At 36.1% G+C, this 14,092-nt stretch overlaps 1 protein-coding gene across 1 annotated transcript in view; it reads right to left on the bottom strand.

Annotated features, from left to right (window-relative positions):
- Positions 1-2,831: 2,831 nt before the first annotated feature.
- The window catches only part of ENPEP (glutamyl aminopeptidase), a 96,314-nt gene continuing 85,053 nt past the window's right edge, over positions 2,832-14,092 (bottom strand). Inside the window, exons 19-20 of the mRNA XM_054485806.2 lie at positions 8,414-8,492; positions 2,832-6,714 (exon numbers count right to left, since the gene is read on the bottom strand). Coding sequence (XP_054341781.1) covers positions 6,562-6,714; positions 8,414-8,492 — 232 coding nt within the window. The 3' untranslated portion in view covers positions 2,832-6,561. The remainder of the gene's footprint in view (positions 6,715-8,413; positions 8,493-14,092) is intronic.

Below are 14,092 nucleotides of genomic sequence, written 5' to 3'. Positions count from 1 at the left end.
TGTGTGTCCTAACAGAAAAGAAAAACACATTGCTCCAGCTCTTTTCCCTTTACCACAGGAAATAATCTGTTCCAAATGCTACATGTAATCATTTCTCTAATACTCCCAAAATTATCAAGGCTGAAGTAGACTCTCTGAGAGTCAGTCTATTCCATCAGTCTGTGCCAAGCAAAAGACCCTGCTTGCAGTTTTTTATATGCTAAAGGCAATGGGCAGGAAAGGAACACAGAGTTAAATGAAAATGTAAACCAAAACAAAATCTGCAGTTCCATTTTTTATAATTCAGGTGCCAGTTCAGGAACTCCTCAAGCTATTCCAAGCAGAAATGGATTATTTCAGATTAGGCAATTACATGCCATTAAAAGGACTTGAGGAATAGAAATTAGAGGGTACATGCCAGCCTTTTGGTTTAAAGGTGCCATATCTCCACCTTTCTGATCCAGACATTAAAAACTGCTAAGATCACCCAGAAATGAGGACATTATGAGAATATATCTGAGCTTCCCTGCACCGCAGAGTTTTAGTAAATAGACAGGGACATAGAGTTCAGAGGCTGCCAATTCATGTCTACCCTCAACATTGTTTCCCCCTGCACTGTCATGGAAAGAAGAGTAGCCTCTTCTCTCATTTCCTTCCGAATCTCATACAACTGCACATCATCAGTGGAACTTAAATCATGTGGAAGCCTGGGGAGTGCAGTCTTTAGCATCCCAGCCCTGCAGTTAAGGAGGACAGGATATAGAAGGTGGGAGAATTGGTGGCCCAGTGCCAGCAGACAATATCTATCAGATCTTTACATCTAAATTGCCATTTACAATCTAAATTGCCATTAGGTCATAGACATTTTATTTATGTACATGGCAAAGGTTAATATTTAAGGGCTGTCTAGCGGAATATCAGGCCAACATATTGTCAACTGCTGAAATTAGTCATTCTTCTTGCTCCATTTGTCTCATCCTATCCCATTACTCTCTTAACTTAGTTTCTCTTTCCAATTGTTTTCTAAATCCACTCACTAATGTAGGACAACCAGTACCTAAAATAGGGTTTATTATATAACAGAAAATTTATAAATATTAGTTATTTGAATGAATGAATGAATGAGTACTTTATTCAGTTGTAATGACTAGTTTCATATGTCAACTTGACTGGGCCACAGAGTGCCCATATTAAACATTATATGTGGGTCTATCTGTGAGGAAGTTTCCAGATGAGATCAGCATTTGAGTCAGGGGACTCATGAAAGTAGATTGTACTCAGCAACATGGGTGGGCACCATCCAACATCCAATCTTTTGGGGGCCAGAATAGAACAGAAGATGAAGGAAGGAGGAATTTGCCCATCCCTTCCCCTCTTTTTTGCTAACTGCTTGACTTGGGAGAGCTCATCTCATCTTTTCCTGCCTTTGTAAAGGGGATTTACACCATCGGCTTCTCTGGTTCTGAGGCCTTCAGACTTAGGCTGAATTCCACCACTGGCTTTCTGGGATCTCCAGCTTGCAAATGGCAGATTGTGGGACTTCTCAGTCTCCGTGATCACATGAACCAATTCCTCATCATAAAATTCTTTTTTATGTCTTATATATCTTCTTTTATATGTAAATAAAATAAATTTCCATTTACACATATAAATTATATATAGATACAGCTCCTATTGGTTCTAGTTCTCTGGAGAACCCTGACTTATGCTAGCATTCTCTTTATTATTGCTCCTTTCCCCAGGCATTTTTGGTCTTTTGATTTCTGTAACCTTAGGTAGGACTACGTTAAGTCAGCAGCATTCTCTTACCATTATGGGTGCTTAAATAATGCCTGCAGCTTCTATTCACAAGTTTAGGGTTAGGCGGTGATTCTTAATTGAAGCTATTTGGCCCCCCAGAGGACATTTGGCAATGTCTAAAGACATTTTTGGTTGGAGGAAGTGTTACTGGCAACTAGAGAATAAAGATCAAGGATGGTGCTAAACATTTTACCGTGTGCAGAATAGCCCTAAAAAATTGTCAGGCCCAGCCGGGCACGGTGGCTCACGCCTGTAATCCCAGCACTTTGGGAGGCTGAGGCGGGTGGATCATGAGGTCAAGAGATCGAGACCATCCTGGCTAACACGGTGAAACCCCGTCTCTGCTAAAAATACAAAAAAAATTAGCTGGGTGTGGTGGCGGGCGCCTGTAGCCCCAGCTTCTGAGGAGGCTGAGGCAGGAGAATGGTGTGAACCCAGGAGGCAGAGCTTGCAGGGAGCAGAGATTGTGCCACTGCACTCCAGCCTGGGCTACAGAGCGAGACTACATCTAAAAAAAAAAAAAAAAAAAAAATTGTCAGGCCCCAGAAGTGAATTGCGTTGAAGTTGAGAAACTCTGGGTTAGAGTACGGAAGAAGAAGAAAAAAAAGAATTTTTGGAGGCTGAGGCAGGAGGATTGCTTGAGGTCAGGAGTTTGAAACCAGCCTGGGCAACATAGTGAGATGCTGTCTCCACAAAAAATTAGCCTGGGATGGTGGCACACACCTGTGGTCTCAGCTACTTGGGAGGCTGAGGCAGGAGGGTCACTTAGGCCCAGGAGATCAAGACTGTGGTGAGCCATGATCTTTCTACTGCACTCCAGCCTGGGCGACAGAGCAAGATTCTATCAAAAAAAAAAAAAAAAAAAAAAGAATTGAATGCAAAAGGAGGGAAGGAGTAAAGATGATATCCAGCAGGTGTCAACAAACTTTCTGTAATGGGCCAGATGATGAATATTTTAGTCTTTGTGGGCCATAAAATCTATTGCAATTACTCAGCACTGCTGTTGTAGCAGGAAAAGCAGCCATAATCCATACATAAATGAATGTATGTGCTGTATTCCAATAAAATTTTATTTAAGGATGCTGACATTTATTTAAATTTTATATAATTTTTACATCATGAAGTATTATTCTCCTTTTGATTTTTTCAACCATCTAAAAATGTAAAACTATGTTTGGCTTTCAGGCCTTACAAAAACAGGCAGGCAAAAGGTCGCTAAACCCTGAAATAGAGGAAGGAGGAGGAGAAAGAACAGGAAATAAATGACTATGGTAGAGGCGTATGTTAGTTTGGTGTTTATATTAGGCTAGATTATGCTGAAGTAACAGACAACCTCAAAATCTCAGTGATTTACAATAACAAAGGGATATTTCTCATTTACAGCACATGTGTACTCTGTGCTGGCTAAGTTCTATTCCATGTTGTTTTCATCCTGGAATTCAGGCTCATAGTGCGGCCTCTATCTGGAATACTGCTGCACCTAGGAGCAGAAGAAACACGGAGAACATGGCAAACCAAGTGCTGGCTCTGGACGTTTCTGCCTAAAATTGACATACATCATTTCCACTCTGTTTCACTGGCCAAAGCAAGTCACATACCATGCTAGACTACAATGGGGTAGGATATAGAATCCTTTTCCAGACCAGGGCAATTACTATTTATGAACAATAACACAGGCTAACATATAGCCTACCCTTAGTGCCTTCAGTTGCTTAGGTTTGGTTATTCCTGAACCAAAGTTTATTTTATTCTTCAAACTAGTGTCTTAAGTAGGGATGGGGAGATATAATAGTAACAATAATAAGAGCTAACACTTATTGAGTGATTGTTATTTCCTATACATAAGTCCTCTACATGCATTTTTGTATTTAATCCTCACAACTACCATTGAGGTGGCTACTATTTTGATCCTTACTTTATAGATGAAACAACAATGGAGAGGTTAAAAGCACTCAACTACCAAGTAGTTGATATTCCAACCCAGGTCACTCTGATTTCAAAAGCATATTTTTACTCTAATACAGATTAAAATGTAGATTAGAGTGATAAACTGCCTGGGTTCAAATACTGGCTGGTGCCAAATACAACTTTTATAGCCTTGCGCAAGTTCTATAACTTCTCCATCTCAGTTTCTCCACTCTAAAATAAGAACAATAACAGTATCTACTTTAAGGGGGTTTTGTAAAAATTAATTTTATGTGGAGTGCTAGTGTTTATAAAAATGCTTGAAAAAAAAAAAAAAGGAAAGTTTGATGATGATGATTACCTAACCATGTTTTAGAAAGCACTACTGGTAATTTGAATCCCCTCCTTTCTACTTCCTTCTCATCCCCCAATTCCCTTTGAGAATTATTGTTCTAGATTTTTGCCCCTACTCTGTTTTTTTCTACTTTTGGACTAACACTTCACCAACTTGGAGGGTAAGCTGTAGGAGTATCATTACCTTCAACCCAGGTGTACATCTCACCCCTGCTTCCCAAACCTCCCTTGCCTGTCAGTTTTACGTCTATGTTTTATTATTTAAACTCCTAATTTATAATTATGTGGGTACATAGCAATGATCTGGAATACAGGAGTGGGCTTCCTAGAGGGGAGGCAGTAATACTGGCCTTGCTTTTTGCTACATGACCTCGCTTCCCATATTTTCCAGTTAATTCTTGAAATTAGATGGTTACATTTTTTTTCAATTAAAATTAATTATTTAAATTTACTGTGGCTTAATTTTGGAAACATCATACTAAATTTTTTGTCCCCTGTGAATACTGTGCAAAACCAAGCAAGCAAAGTAATAAACTGTGCTTGGCATAGATCTATTAGGCATCAGCCTTTTAAAAACCAGGTATTATTTGAGAAGGACCTGATGGTCTAGAAGACTTATTCTGACAAAGTATATATAGTTCTTTCGCATGTGGAGTGAAAAGAAGTAAAGAATTTGTTCTCAGGTTTAATGCTTAAAATAGAATGAAATAGAACAACGAAAGGAAAAGGCATGAAATAGAATGTCTTGTAGGCAAGTTGAAATCTGTTTTATTTACCACCCCCTTAAACTAACATTTTTCTTTTAAAATGTATTAAATTCATAAAACAGAAGGATAAACCATCTCACTTCATAATATGTCCTACCTGAAACAATACATAGACTTCAAGTGCTGGTCCTGACTGTGGTCAGAATTTTAAGTTAAGTCTTACGAGGATAGTGGGGTTTTTCTGATAAGTTATGATGTTAATATGTTTTTGCTTCTGAAATAATTTAAAATAATATTTAATATTTTTTGGTCTGGAAATTTCTTCTTCTATATCTGCCACCCGAGACCCAGTCTACATTTGAATTTACTAGTTTGGCTGTATGGATTGAGAAGTGATAATTAAGAAACAGCAACAGGAAAGTTTATAAAGTTTCAGAGTACATGATTAGGGCACATTATTGTATAAATAAAGTTAAAGCTAAGGTTTTGTTTCCATATACTTCAATTCTCATCAAGCCGATTCTAAATTACCTTACGTTTTTGAAAGTTCCAAATAAATTTAGATTTTCTAGATATAGCAGATTGAAACATAGTAACTTACCATCTTTTCTGCCTATTGGACTTACATTATGGATCTAGGAGGTATCAAGTGCCATATTAAACATATTCTTGCCACCAGCTTCTATGAAATTTATGTCTTTAATCAAGTCATGCATATAAATTTGATCAGTGCTATTCTGTATGGATTAGGATCTAAGGGTTTATACATAAAATTGATCTATAAGGAGATATATGCTCAGATATGCAGAGTCATGCTGGGGATGCCCACAGGTCTCCCCATTTTCACACTTAGATTGCTAGGTGAGGTCAAAGCTAAATTCTAATTCCATTTAGTTTTAAGAAATAATCTGCCTTCTCTCTTTCCTGAACAGTTTCCAATTATTTAGCTTTTTTCCTCTAAAATCCATGGAGCAGAGTTAAGCACTATGTTCCCTCTAATTTCATAGCATATTTGAAGGAGCTTTGTAAAGAATGGAGCGAGAGAAGAGAGTACCAAGCCTGAAAAAGGCCAGATTCTTGAATCATATTTGCAATGTGTTAAATTATTTGGGGAACACTGCAGTCATTTTTATTCAAGAGTCAAGTGACACTAGAAAACAATACTTTTTCAAGATAATCATTTAGATTTATTTTTAAAAGGAGAGAAGAGTTCTCATTGATTTTATAAGAGCAAAGGCAACAGTCAGCCATTCTTTTGGCTAATTCATACGATCCTCAAGTAAAACTTAAGCCCAGGTTACTTTGGTAGGATTTAAAGTAGTAAGACATATGTGAATAAAATGATATTAGGTCTGTGTAATTCTGAATAATAAAATAAAGATTAAGATGGTAATATTGGTCCCTCAAGTACTGGTATTTAAACTTTAAAAATCAATCAAGAGAGAAGATTAAGTGGTGTTTCTTTGGTACTGAAAATGTAAAGCTAAGACCAAATTGTTCTACTTCACAGATTTAAGATACAAAGAATGATATTTAAAGGTATTAAAATAACTATTACATTATCTTCAGTTTGTAAAGAATCTCTTATGAAGTACACTTAGAAGAAATCCCTGAGTATATTAAGTACTCTATTAGTATCTTTCTTCATAAACAAAGAGGAACAATTTAAAGGCTTTGCAAGACATATAAACACAGTGCTTAGTAAAAGCATTATCTGTTTATAAGGCTCTCTCCATCGTGCTTGTAAATTAGGCCACCAAATGCTTCAGAGGAGAACAATAGATTCACAAAATTAAACTCTTAACATTTGAATACATTAACCACTCTCAAGTAAATTAAAAAACCATTCTCTGATGGTGTTTCTGTGTTGTTTTAGCCACTCGATATTGTTTTTCACTGTTTCCAGCACTTGTTCCCTAGGTTTTTCTCCTGCTCCAGCTTGTGGATATTTTGCAAAAAAGCTCTCCATCTAGAAAAGAGAGGGGAGTAATTAGGATTGTCATTTATAGCCAAATTAGTCTTTAAAAATTTCATTCACAAACTGGATTTGCTTCCTTCTTACCTAGAAATTCAGTATCACTGCACAATGTTGAGCTACACCTCTGGTGCATCATTCAGACGGAACCCATCTCTCAGATTAGCAATAGTTACCCATGGCTTTTGGATCCCCACAGCATGTCAAGCCAAAATAAGCTCTGACGTTTTGGGGAAGGATGGCAGCATGTCAATCGCTAGCATGCCCATTTCTGTTTCTGCTGCTTTCTCTATTTTCTCTGAATTCCCCAAGGTGTTCCCTGGAAAATCTCACCTATGGAGTGATGGTTTTGCTTAGCCTTTCACTCCAGGAGTCTGGAGTACTTTAATGCACTTTCAGTTCACTTATTAAGGACTCATAAAACAGATCTTTCTTAAAATTAGTGCTGTACTCCCTCTGACCTCCAAAGCCCTACCCCAAACTCAACTATACTAGGATTATTTGCTATAAAAATAAGAATAATTTGGTTTTTTACCATACAGAAAACTCTTAGCATTCTAATATCTAACACACAGATATTGAAACTTCATACAATCTCTACCTGTTCAACATTAATAGACATTTTTCCTCCTTTGGACTTGAGATATTTGAAACCTGAAAGATTTGAGATTAGTTTTGAAATTGCAAAACTATGAATTCTGAATGGAATCAAATCTTGACCAACTTGTTCCAGAGTTACATTTACAAGAGAGGCGAGACTTTCTGCCCATGCTTCATGCTTTCATGAGCTGAACTGTCTGGTGTGGCCTTCTCAGCCCCCCGCCGCCTCAACTTTCGCAGCTTTTAAACTTTCTTAGAGGCTCTTTGAATTGTTTTACGTTTAGAAAGAAAAATAGGCGTACATTTTATTAGATACAAGAATTATTTCTCGATTCACTATGTATACTTATCAAGATAAATAAAAACATGTTTTACACCTTAAATATATACAATTTAAAAATACAAAATCAAAAAGAATTCTTTCTTTCTCAATGTCTTCTGTGATTTGAATTGAGAAAATATCATTCCTATTTGAAAAAATAGTTTCATTCTATCCTGTTACTGGGTATATACCCAAAGGATTATAAATCATTCTACTATAAAGACACATGCACATGTATGTTTATTTCAGCACATGTATGTTTATTTACAATATCAAAGACTTGGAACCAACCCAAATGCCCATCAATGATGGACTGGATAAAGAAAATGTGGCACATATACACCATGGAATACTATGCAGCCATAAAAAGAATGAGTTCATGTCCTTTGCAGGGACATGGATGAAGCTGGAAACCATCATCCTCAGCAAACTATCACAGGAACAGAAAACCAAACACCACATGTTCTCACTCATAAGTGGGAGCTAAACAATGAGAACACATGGACACAGGGAGGGGAACATCACACACCAGGGCCTGTCAGTGGCGGGGAGAAAGGGGAGGGAGAGCATTAGGACAAATACCTAATGTATGCGGGGCTTAAAACCTAGATGGCGGGTTGATAGGTGCAGCAAACCGCCATGGCACATGTGTACCTATGTAAGAAACCTTCACATTCTGCACATGTATCCCTGAACTTAAAGTAAAATTTTTTTAAAAAAAGTTTCATTCTGCTCCTTCCTGGACAAATGCAGCGGAATTTATCTTCATACCTGCCACAGTTGCAGTTCAGTGTTGAATGGCTCTGCTATTGTGACAATTCGGCCAAGGTTTCTGTTATTGAGTGTATATCTGGAGAGAAATTTAGAGTAAAAGGAAGTGTAAGTGCTCAGAATGTTACAAATTTTCTCTAAATGCAGATGTTTCCTTTTTATTTCATAGTTTTTAAAAGTAACTTTCAAAGTAAGCAAAACACAGTAAGAAAACCCATGTTACTTAAAATCATTCTATTCAAGATAAATTCTTAGTAAACTCTGCACTTCTTTTGGTAGACAAATAGAAACGACCCTCTCAGATATGGAAGACTGCTTGTTGTAGTCCCCAAATCTGTTCTTTTCTTCCTGCACACATGAGCGCCCTGCTAGAGACTGTTTCTCAGGCTCTCTCATAGCTAGATGTCCACAGGTAACCCAATTCTTACCAACAGAACATTAGCACAATGTTCAACTGCAGCCTCCTTGCTTAAATAAAGGGAAATTGCTAGACTTCTTGGTTTTTTTCTCCTCTTCTCCCAAGCTAGAACATGTACATACCAGTGATTCAGCTTCAGCCATGCAGATAGGATACTGGCCTGGCCTCACAAAGCAGAACCACGCTAACAACTTGGACCACTCACTTCAGGAGTCTAACCGTAGTGAGAACTAATTACCCACACACGCCCTTTCAGCGGCTGCCTTTCTATGTTTCCGTTACGGCAGAACACCTCCAGCATCATTATCCTAATACTCTATGCATCTTCCTACTGGTACAGAAATTTAAATATAGGCTATTTATTCTGCTTTCAAAAAGCTTTATTAGTTGCTGGCATTTGGGGGTTATGATCTATATCAGTCTGCCTAAGCAAAGAAACCTAAAGCTAAGTTCCAAGACAGAATTTTAAAGATGATATTCTATCCCTGCTCTTTTTGCATTTTCTTTCATAAAAAACAAGAGTCAGAAGTTTCCGTATAGACCACAAATGGTTGTGATAGAGGTAAAAAAATCTCATCACAACTAATCACAGTGCAAGAAACCCACAAAATTATGTATAAACCTTAAACCCCTGGAATGTTGAGGAGGGATACAAGAAAATATGTACACAGCAATAGGATAAATTTTACACTTAAAAATTATTACAGGCTGGGTGCGGTGGCTCACGCCTGTAATCCCAGCCCTTTGCGATCTCAAGGTGGACAGATGGCTTGAGGTCAGGAGTTCAAGACCACCCTGGGCAACATGGCAAAACCCCATATCTAACAAAAATACAAAAAGTAGCTGGGCGCGTGGTGGTGTGCACCCCACAAGTGGTCCCAGCTACTTTCAGAGCTGAGGTGGGAGGATCGCTTGAACTGGGGAGGTCGAGGCTGCAGTGAACCAAGACTGCGCCACTGCACTCCAGCCTGGATGACAGAGTGAGACCTTGTCTCAAAAAAAAATTTATATATATACTATATATAATTTTTATAAGTATTAAATGTTTCCATTCCTATATATATATATATGCAAAAGCAGAAATCATGAAGATAAAAGCTGATAGTTTGTTTTATGCAAATTAAAAACTTTTATACTGAGCTGGGAGGTGATGGTTTGGCCTTGTAATCCCTGTGACTTGGGAAGCTGAGATGACAGGATCCACTGAGCCCAGGAGTTCAAGACTAGTCTGGGTAACAAAAGAGTTTTATACAAAAAAAAAAAAATCCTACCATATACAAAATTAAAAGCCAAATACTAATTGAGAGCAAATCATTGTAATATATATGATAAAGAGCAAATATTTTTGCCATATAAAGAACCCTTACAAATTGGTAACAGGGAGAAATATGCCAGCATGAATTTAGCAAAGGAATAAAAATGTACCAATGGGAAAAGAATAAAATGTTCTAGTAATCAAGCATGATTTCAGTGTACCAGGTCCAGTGCCCACTCTTATCACAGATGCCACTGAATTTAAAGCCAATATGTTGTTTCATCCCTAATGTCATCAGTCATTATATAAAATGTGATTGTGAGGCATTAGTAATGCTGCCCCTAAATGTGTGTACTTTCTTGCCTCTGACACATTTCCTAGATCTCCCCAGGCTCTTGAACCCTTTCACCTAGCCCTCTGGAACTGTCCCTTTACGGGGAACGCTACTTCTCATTCTCACTTAGAGAATGTTTCTATTCCCACATCCTTTGTAGCATCGGGTCAGGAAATAGAGTCAGTGTGCTCATGCTCCCCATTGCTGCTTTCAGACCAGCATTCCTCCAGCCTCTTTAAAAACCTCTATTCCCTTATGTTATTCCCTCGCATTTAATGATACATTCTGGTACCTGACTCCTCCAAGCCATGCCATCATTCTAGGTAATTTCCAGGTCCACACAGATGAACAATATAACACTTCTTCTCTTAGTTCCTTAACCTTATTTCCGATGATATTTTCTTCACTCGACTTCAGCCACCAAATTCCTGTGATACTTTGTGATCATCCATAAGTCATCTGCCTCTAAAATTGCTAGTTTAGTCACCCTCTATGACATGTTATATCTTTCAGTTTCCACTGTGACTGTTCTTTCACTTTACCTGGACTTCTGGCCCTTTGACTATTCCCACCCCTACTATCTCTTAAACCATCAGATCTTCCTTTTCTTGCATTTATTTCTTTATGTAGTTTAGATTCCATGGTCTACCATTTTGAATAACATTTTTGCCTAAGACCTTAACTTTTTTATATTTTAATAATTTATGTATAATAAAGTATACATGTATTTGTGTGACTCTTTACTTAAAGTTTGTCTCTACTCAAAGCTTCATGACGACAGAGAACCAGGTCTGTTTCTCCTTACTATTGCATTCCCAATGCCAATCATAATGCCTAGCACAGAGTAGGCACTCCACAATATTTACTGGATGAAAGAAATGTAATTTAAAATGAGGTATCAGTTTTCATATATTCAATTAACAAAGATACGTAAAAATAACAACACTGAGAATTGAAAAGGGTTGGGAAAATAGGCAGTTATTAGCAACAGTTTTTAGAATGGCAATTCTGCAAAATTTATCAGAAACCCTAAAAATAAACACATCTTTTCAACCAATATATTACTTCTACCATGACTTGTATTCTAAAGAAATTGTCAAGGACATTAAAAAAAACAATGAAGTATTCAGTGTACAAGACTGTTCATCAATACACTACGTAGAGTTGTAGGGGGACAGTTCTATTGTCCAACATATAGGGATTGGCTAAATAAACTAAGATATATGTACACATTGAAACATTATTAAGCCATTCAAAATGACATTGAAGATGCACACTTAAAGACATGAAAAGACACCCATAATATAGGATGATGAGGAAAAAAAGCAAGTTATAAACCATATTTGTAATATGTTTCCATTTCTGTAAATTAAGTAAACAGCCATAGAAAAACTCAAGGAGAAACAGTAATACGACAATAGGAGTTATTTCTTGGTGGTTGCATTACAGGTAATTTTTGTACTCTTATTTTTGTTTGTATGCATTTTGTGCAAAAAACACATATCAGTTTCATGATAAGAAAATAGGAATTTAAAAAAGCAAATCACACTGAGTTGCTTTGATGAGATTCTATAGATTCAAAGAAAGTCTGCTAATTGCAGCTAATAAAACAATTTTTTCAGTGACCTTCTATAATTTCTGTAATATTTATTTCTGTTTTGTCTAAAGGACATATTTAGAAATTAGCAATGAATATGCTGAGTGAAAACTGCAACTACTTGTTTAAATACCAGAAATGTCAGAACAAAATATGTACACCCCAGGAAACTAATATCGTATAAAGTATAGAAAATAAGGGAAAATATACTGCATGCTTATCATATTGGTTATTTTTAAAAACTAAAATAAGGATTTAATTATATTTTAAATAATTTGAAAAAAATTTACAAATATTGTCTTCTTGGATTTAACATTTATACAAGTATTATTATGTTATCCAAAGAAATAATTTTAATACACAGAAAACTTTTAAGTGCTTATTAAATTGTTTGGTTTATGAGGTAGTATTTGAAGGGTTTCAATCATGTCCTATTGATTTAATTTTTCATCTACCGTCATAAACTAAAATCACACCACATTATTATTGGGTCAACTCAACTTCACGGTTTCATCTAAGAGTTTATTGGAAGAAACGAAAGCAAAGAATAATTTCTGAAGTATCTTTAGGACTTTGTGGCTAAGTCTCAAATTGACAAGGACATTAGTAGTGTAGCCATCAGTTGTCATAAAAATCACATGACAAAAGCTTTATTTAAGTAGAAGCTTATTTATTTCAGGATGACAATAAATTGTTCAGAAATGGAGATAGTAAAACTATTCATCCTGAAATTTGGAAAATGTTCAAGTGTTTGGAAATATTTGGATAAAGTTTGGCTCATTTTTGTTTAATTTTTATTATGCAATTTTCATAGGGAAATTCTGTTTATTCAAGCCAAGTACAATTAATATTGGGTGTTTGCGTGTATTAAACATGTGGTTATTATGTAATTTTATGTTTGGGGCCATTTGAAATAATATCTCATGAGAATTAGATCATTAGATTATGAAGAAATGCTAAAGCCTTGGGCAAGAGTTTTGGAATACTTCTGGAAATAGTTTATCTTCTTTTTTTATCTTGAAAAATAATCAATTTCTCAAGCCTAATACATTTATTTTAAGGCCAGATGCTTATGAACTTTATGACAAAGTAAAACCTATTTTTTTCTACTTCTTAATTTTCCTGAAGTGAAACAACTAATTTTTAAAAATGAAAAATTTTTAAAAATGAAAAATGCATTACTTGAAATAAATCACAGCATAGCTACTCAAATAGGCCTTGAGAAATATTTATTCGATAAACAATAAGTTAATGGCCATTTTATGCAAAATAAAACATTATTTACTTATCTTTTCATAATAACTCAAAAGTAACTTTTGTGCTTCATCTACATAGGTTTCCTGCACCATACACCACAGGAAAAGAGATAGTTTTATGGTCTTTTCAATTAAAACAAAATACGCAGTATTTATCACTAGCCATATATTTTTCAGTTTATATGCATTATAAACTATTACATCTAGATAATAACATATTCTTAATAGATATATTCATTCATTCTAAATTAAGCATTTCATTTAAACAATCAGATGAACAATGCACATGTGTGCGTGCACACACACACGTACACGCACTCACATGCACACCAACCAATCTTCATAGAGATGGATGAACAGTGACACTCAATAGTTACAAGAATAGAAAAGATAAAAATGTATCACAAATAGGCAGAAGCAATGTAGTGTATTTTGGTTGGGAGCTAGAGGTAGAATCTGAATCTGAGAAGGAAAAGAAATGTAAATGGACATAATAGCACTCTGGTGAGTTGTGGGGTAGAAAAGAGAAAATAATTAAAAGTTATAATTGGAGTTGGTATTTCTCATAAGGCAGTCATTATCAATGAGACAGTGCCGCTGGATTGACAGGAGAGATTCAGAGGAGATAACACAGGCTATTTCCTGATGTAGGGATTACAGATGGTAAAGGTCCTTTCATCAATGTTTATACGTTTATTTGGGACATACGTTTATTCTATATTCTATTTTATACTCTGTCAAAGAACTGCCTTTTGGATGGGAATTGTGCGTTATATTTAGAGTATCAGAACCAAGAGCAGCAATCTTTCTTCTGCACAG

This window comes from Pongo pygmaeus, chromosome 3, assembly GCF_028885625.2.
Source record: "Pongo pygmaeus isolate AG05252 chromosome 3, NHGRI_mPonPyg2-v2.0_pri, whole genome shotgun sequence".
Taxonomy (NCBI): domain Eukaryota; kingdom Metazoa; phylum Chordata; class Mammalia; order Primates; family Hominidae; genus Pongo; species Pongo pygmaeus.
The sequence above is the reverse complement of the archived record's forward strand: the minus strand, read 5'-3'. Positions and strand labels throughout refer to the sequence as shown.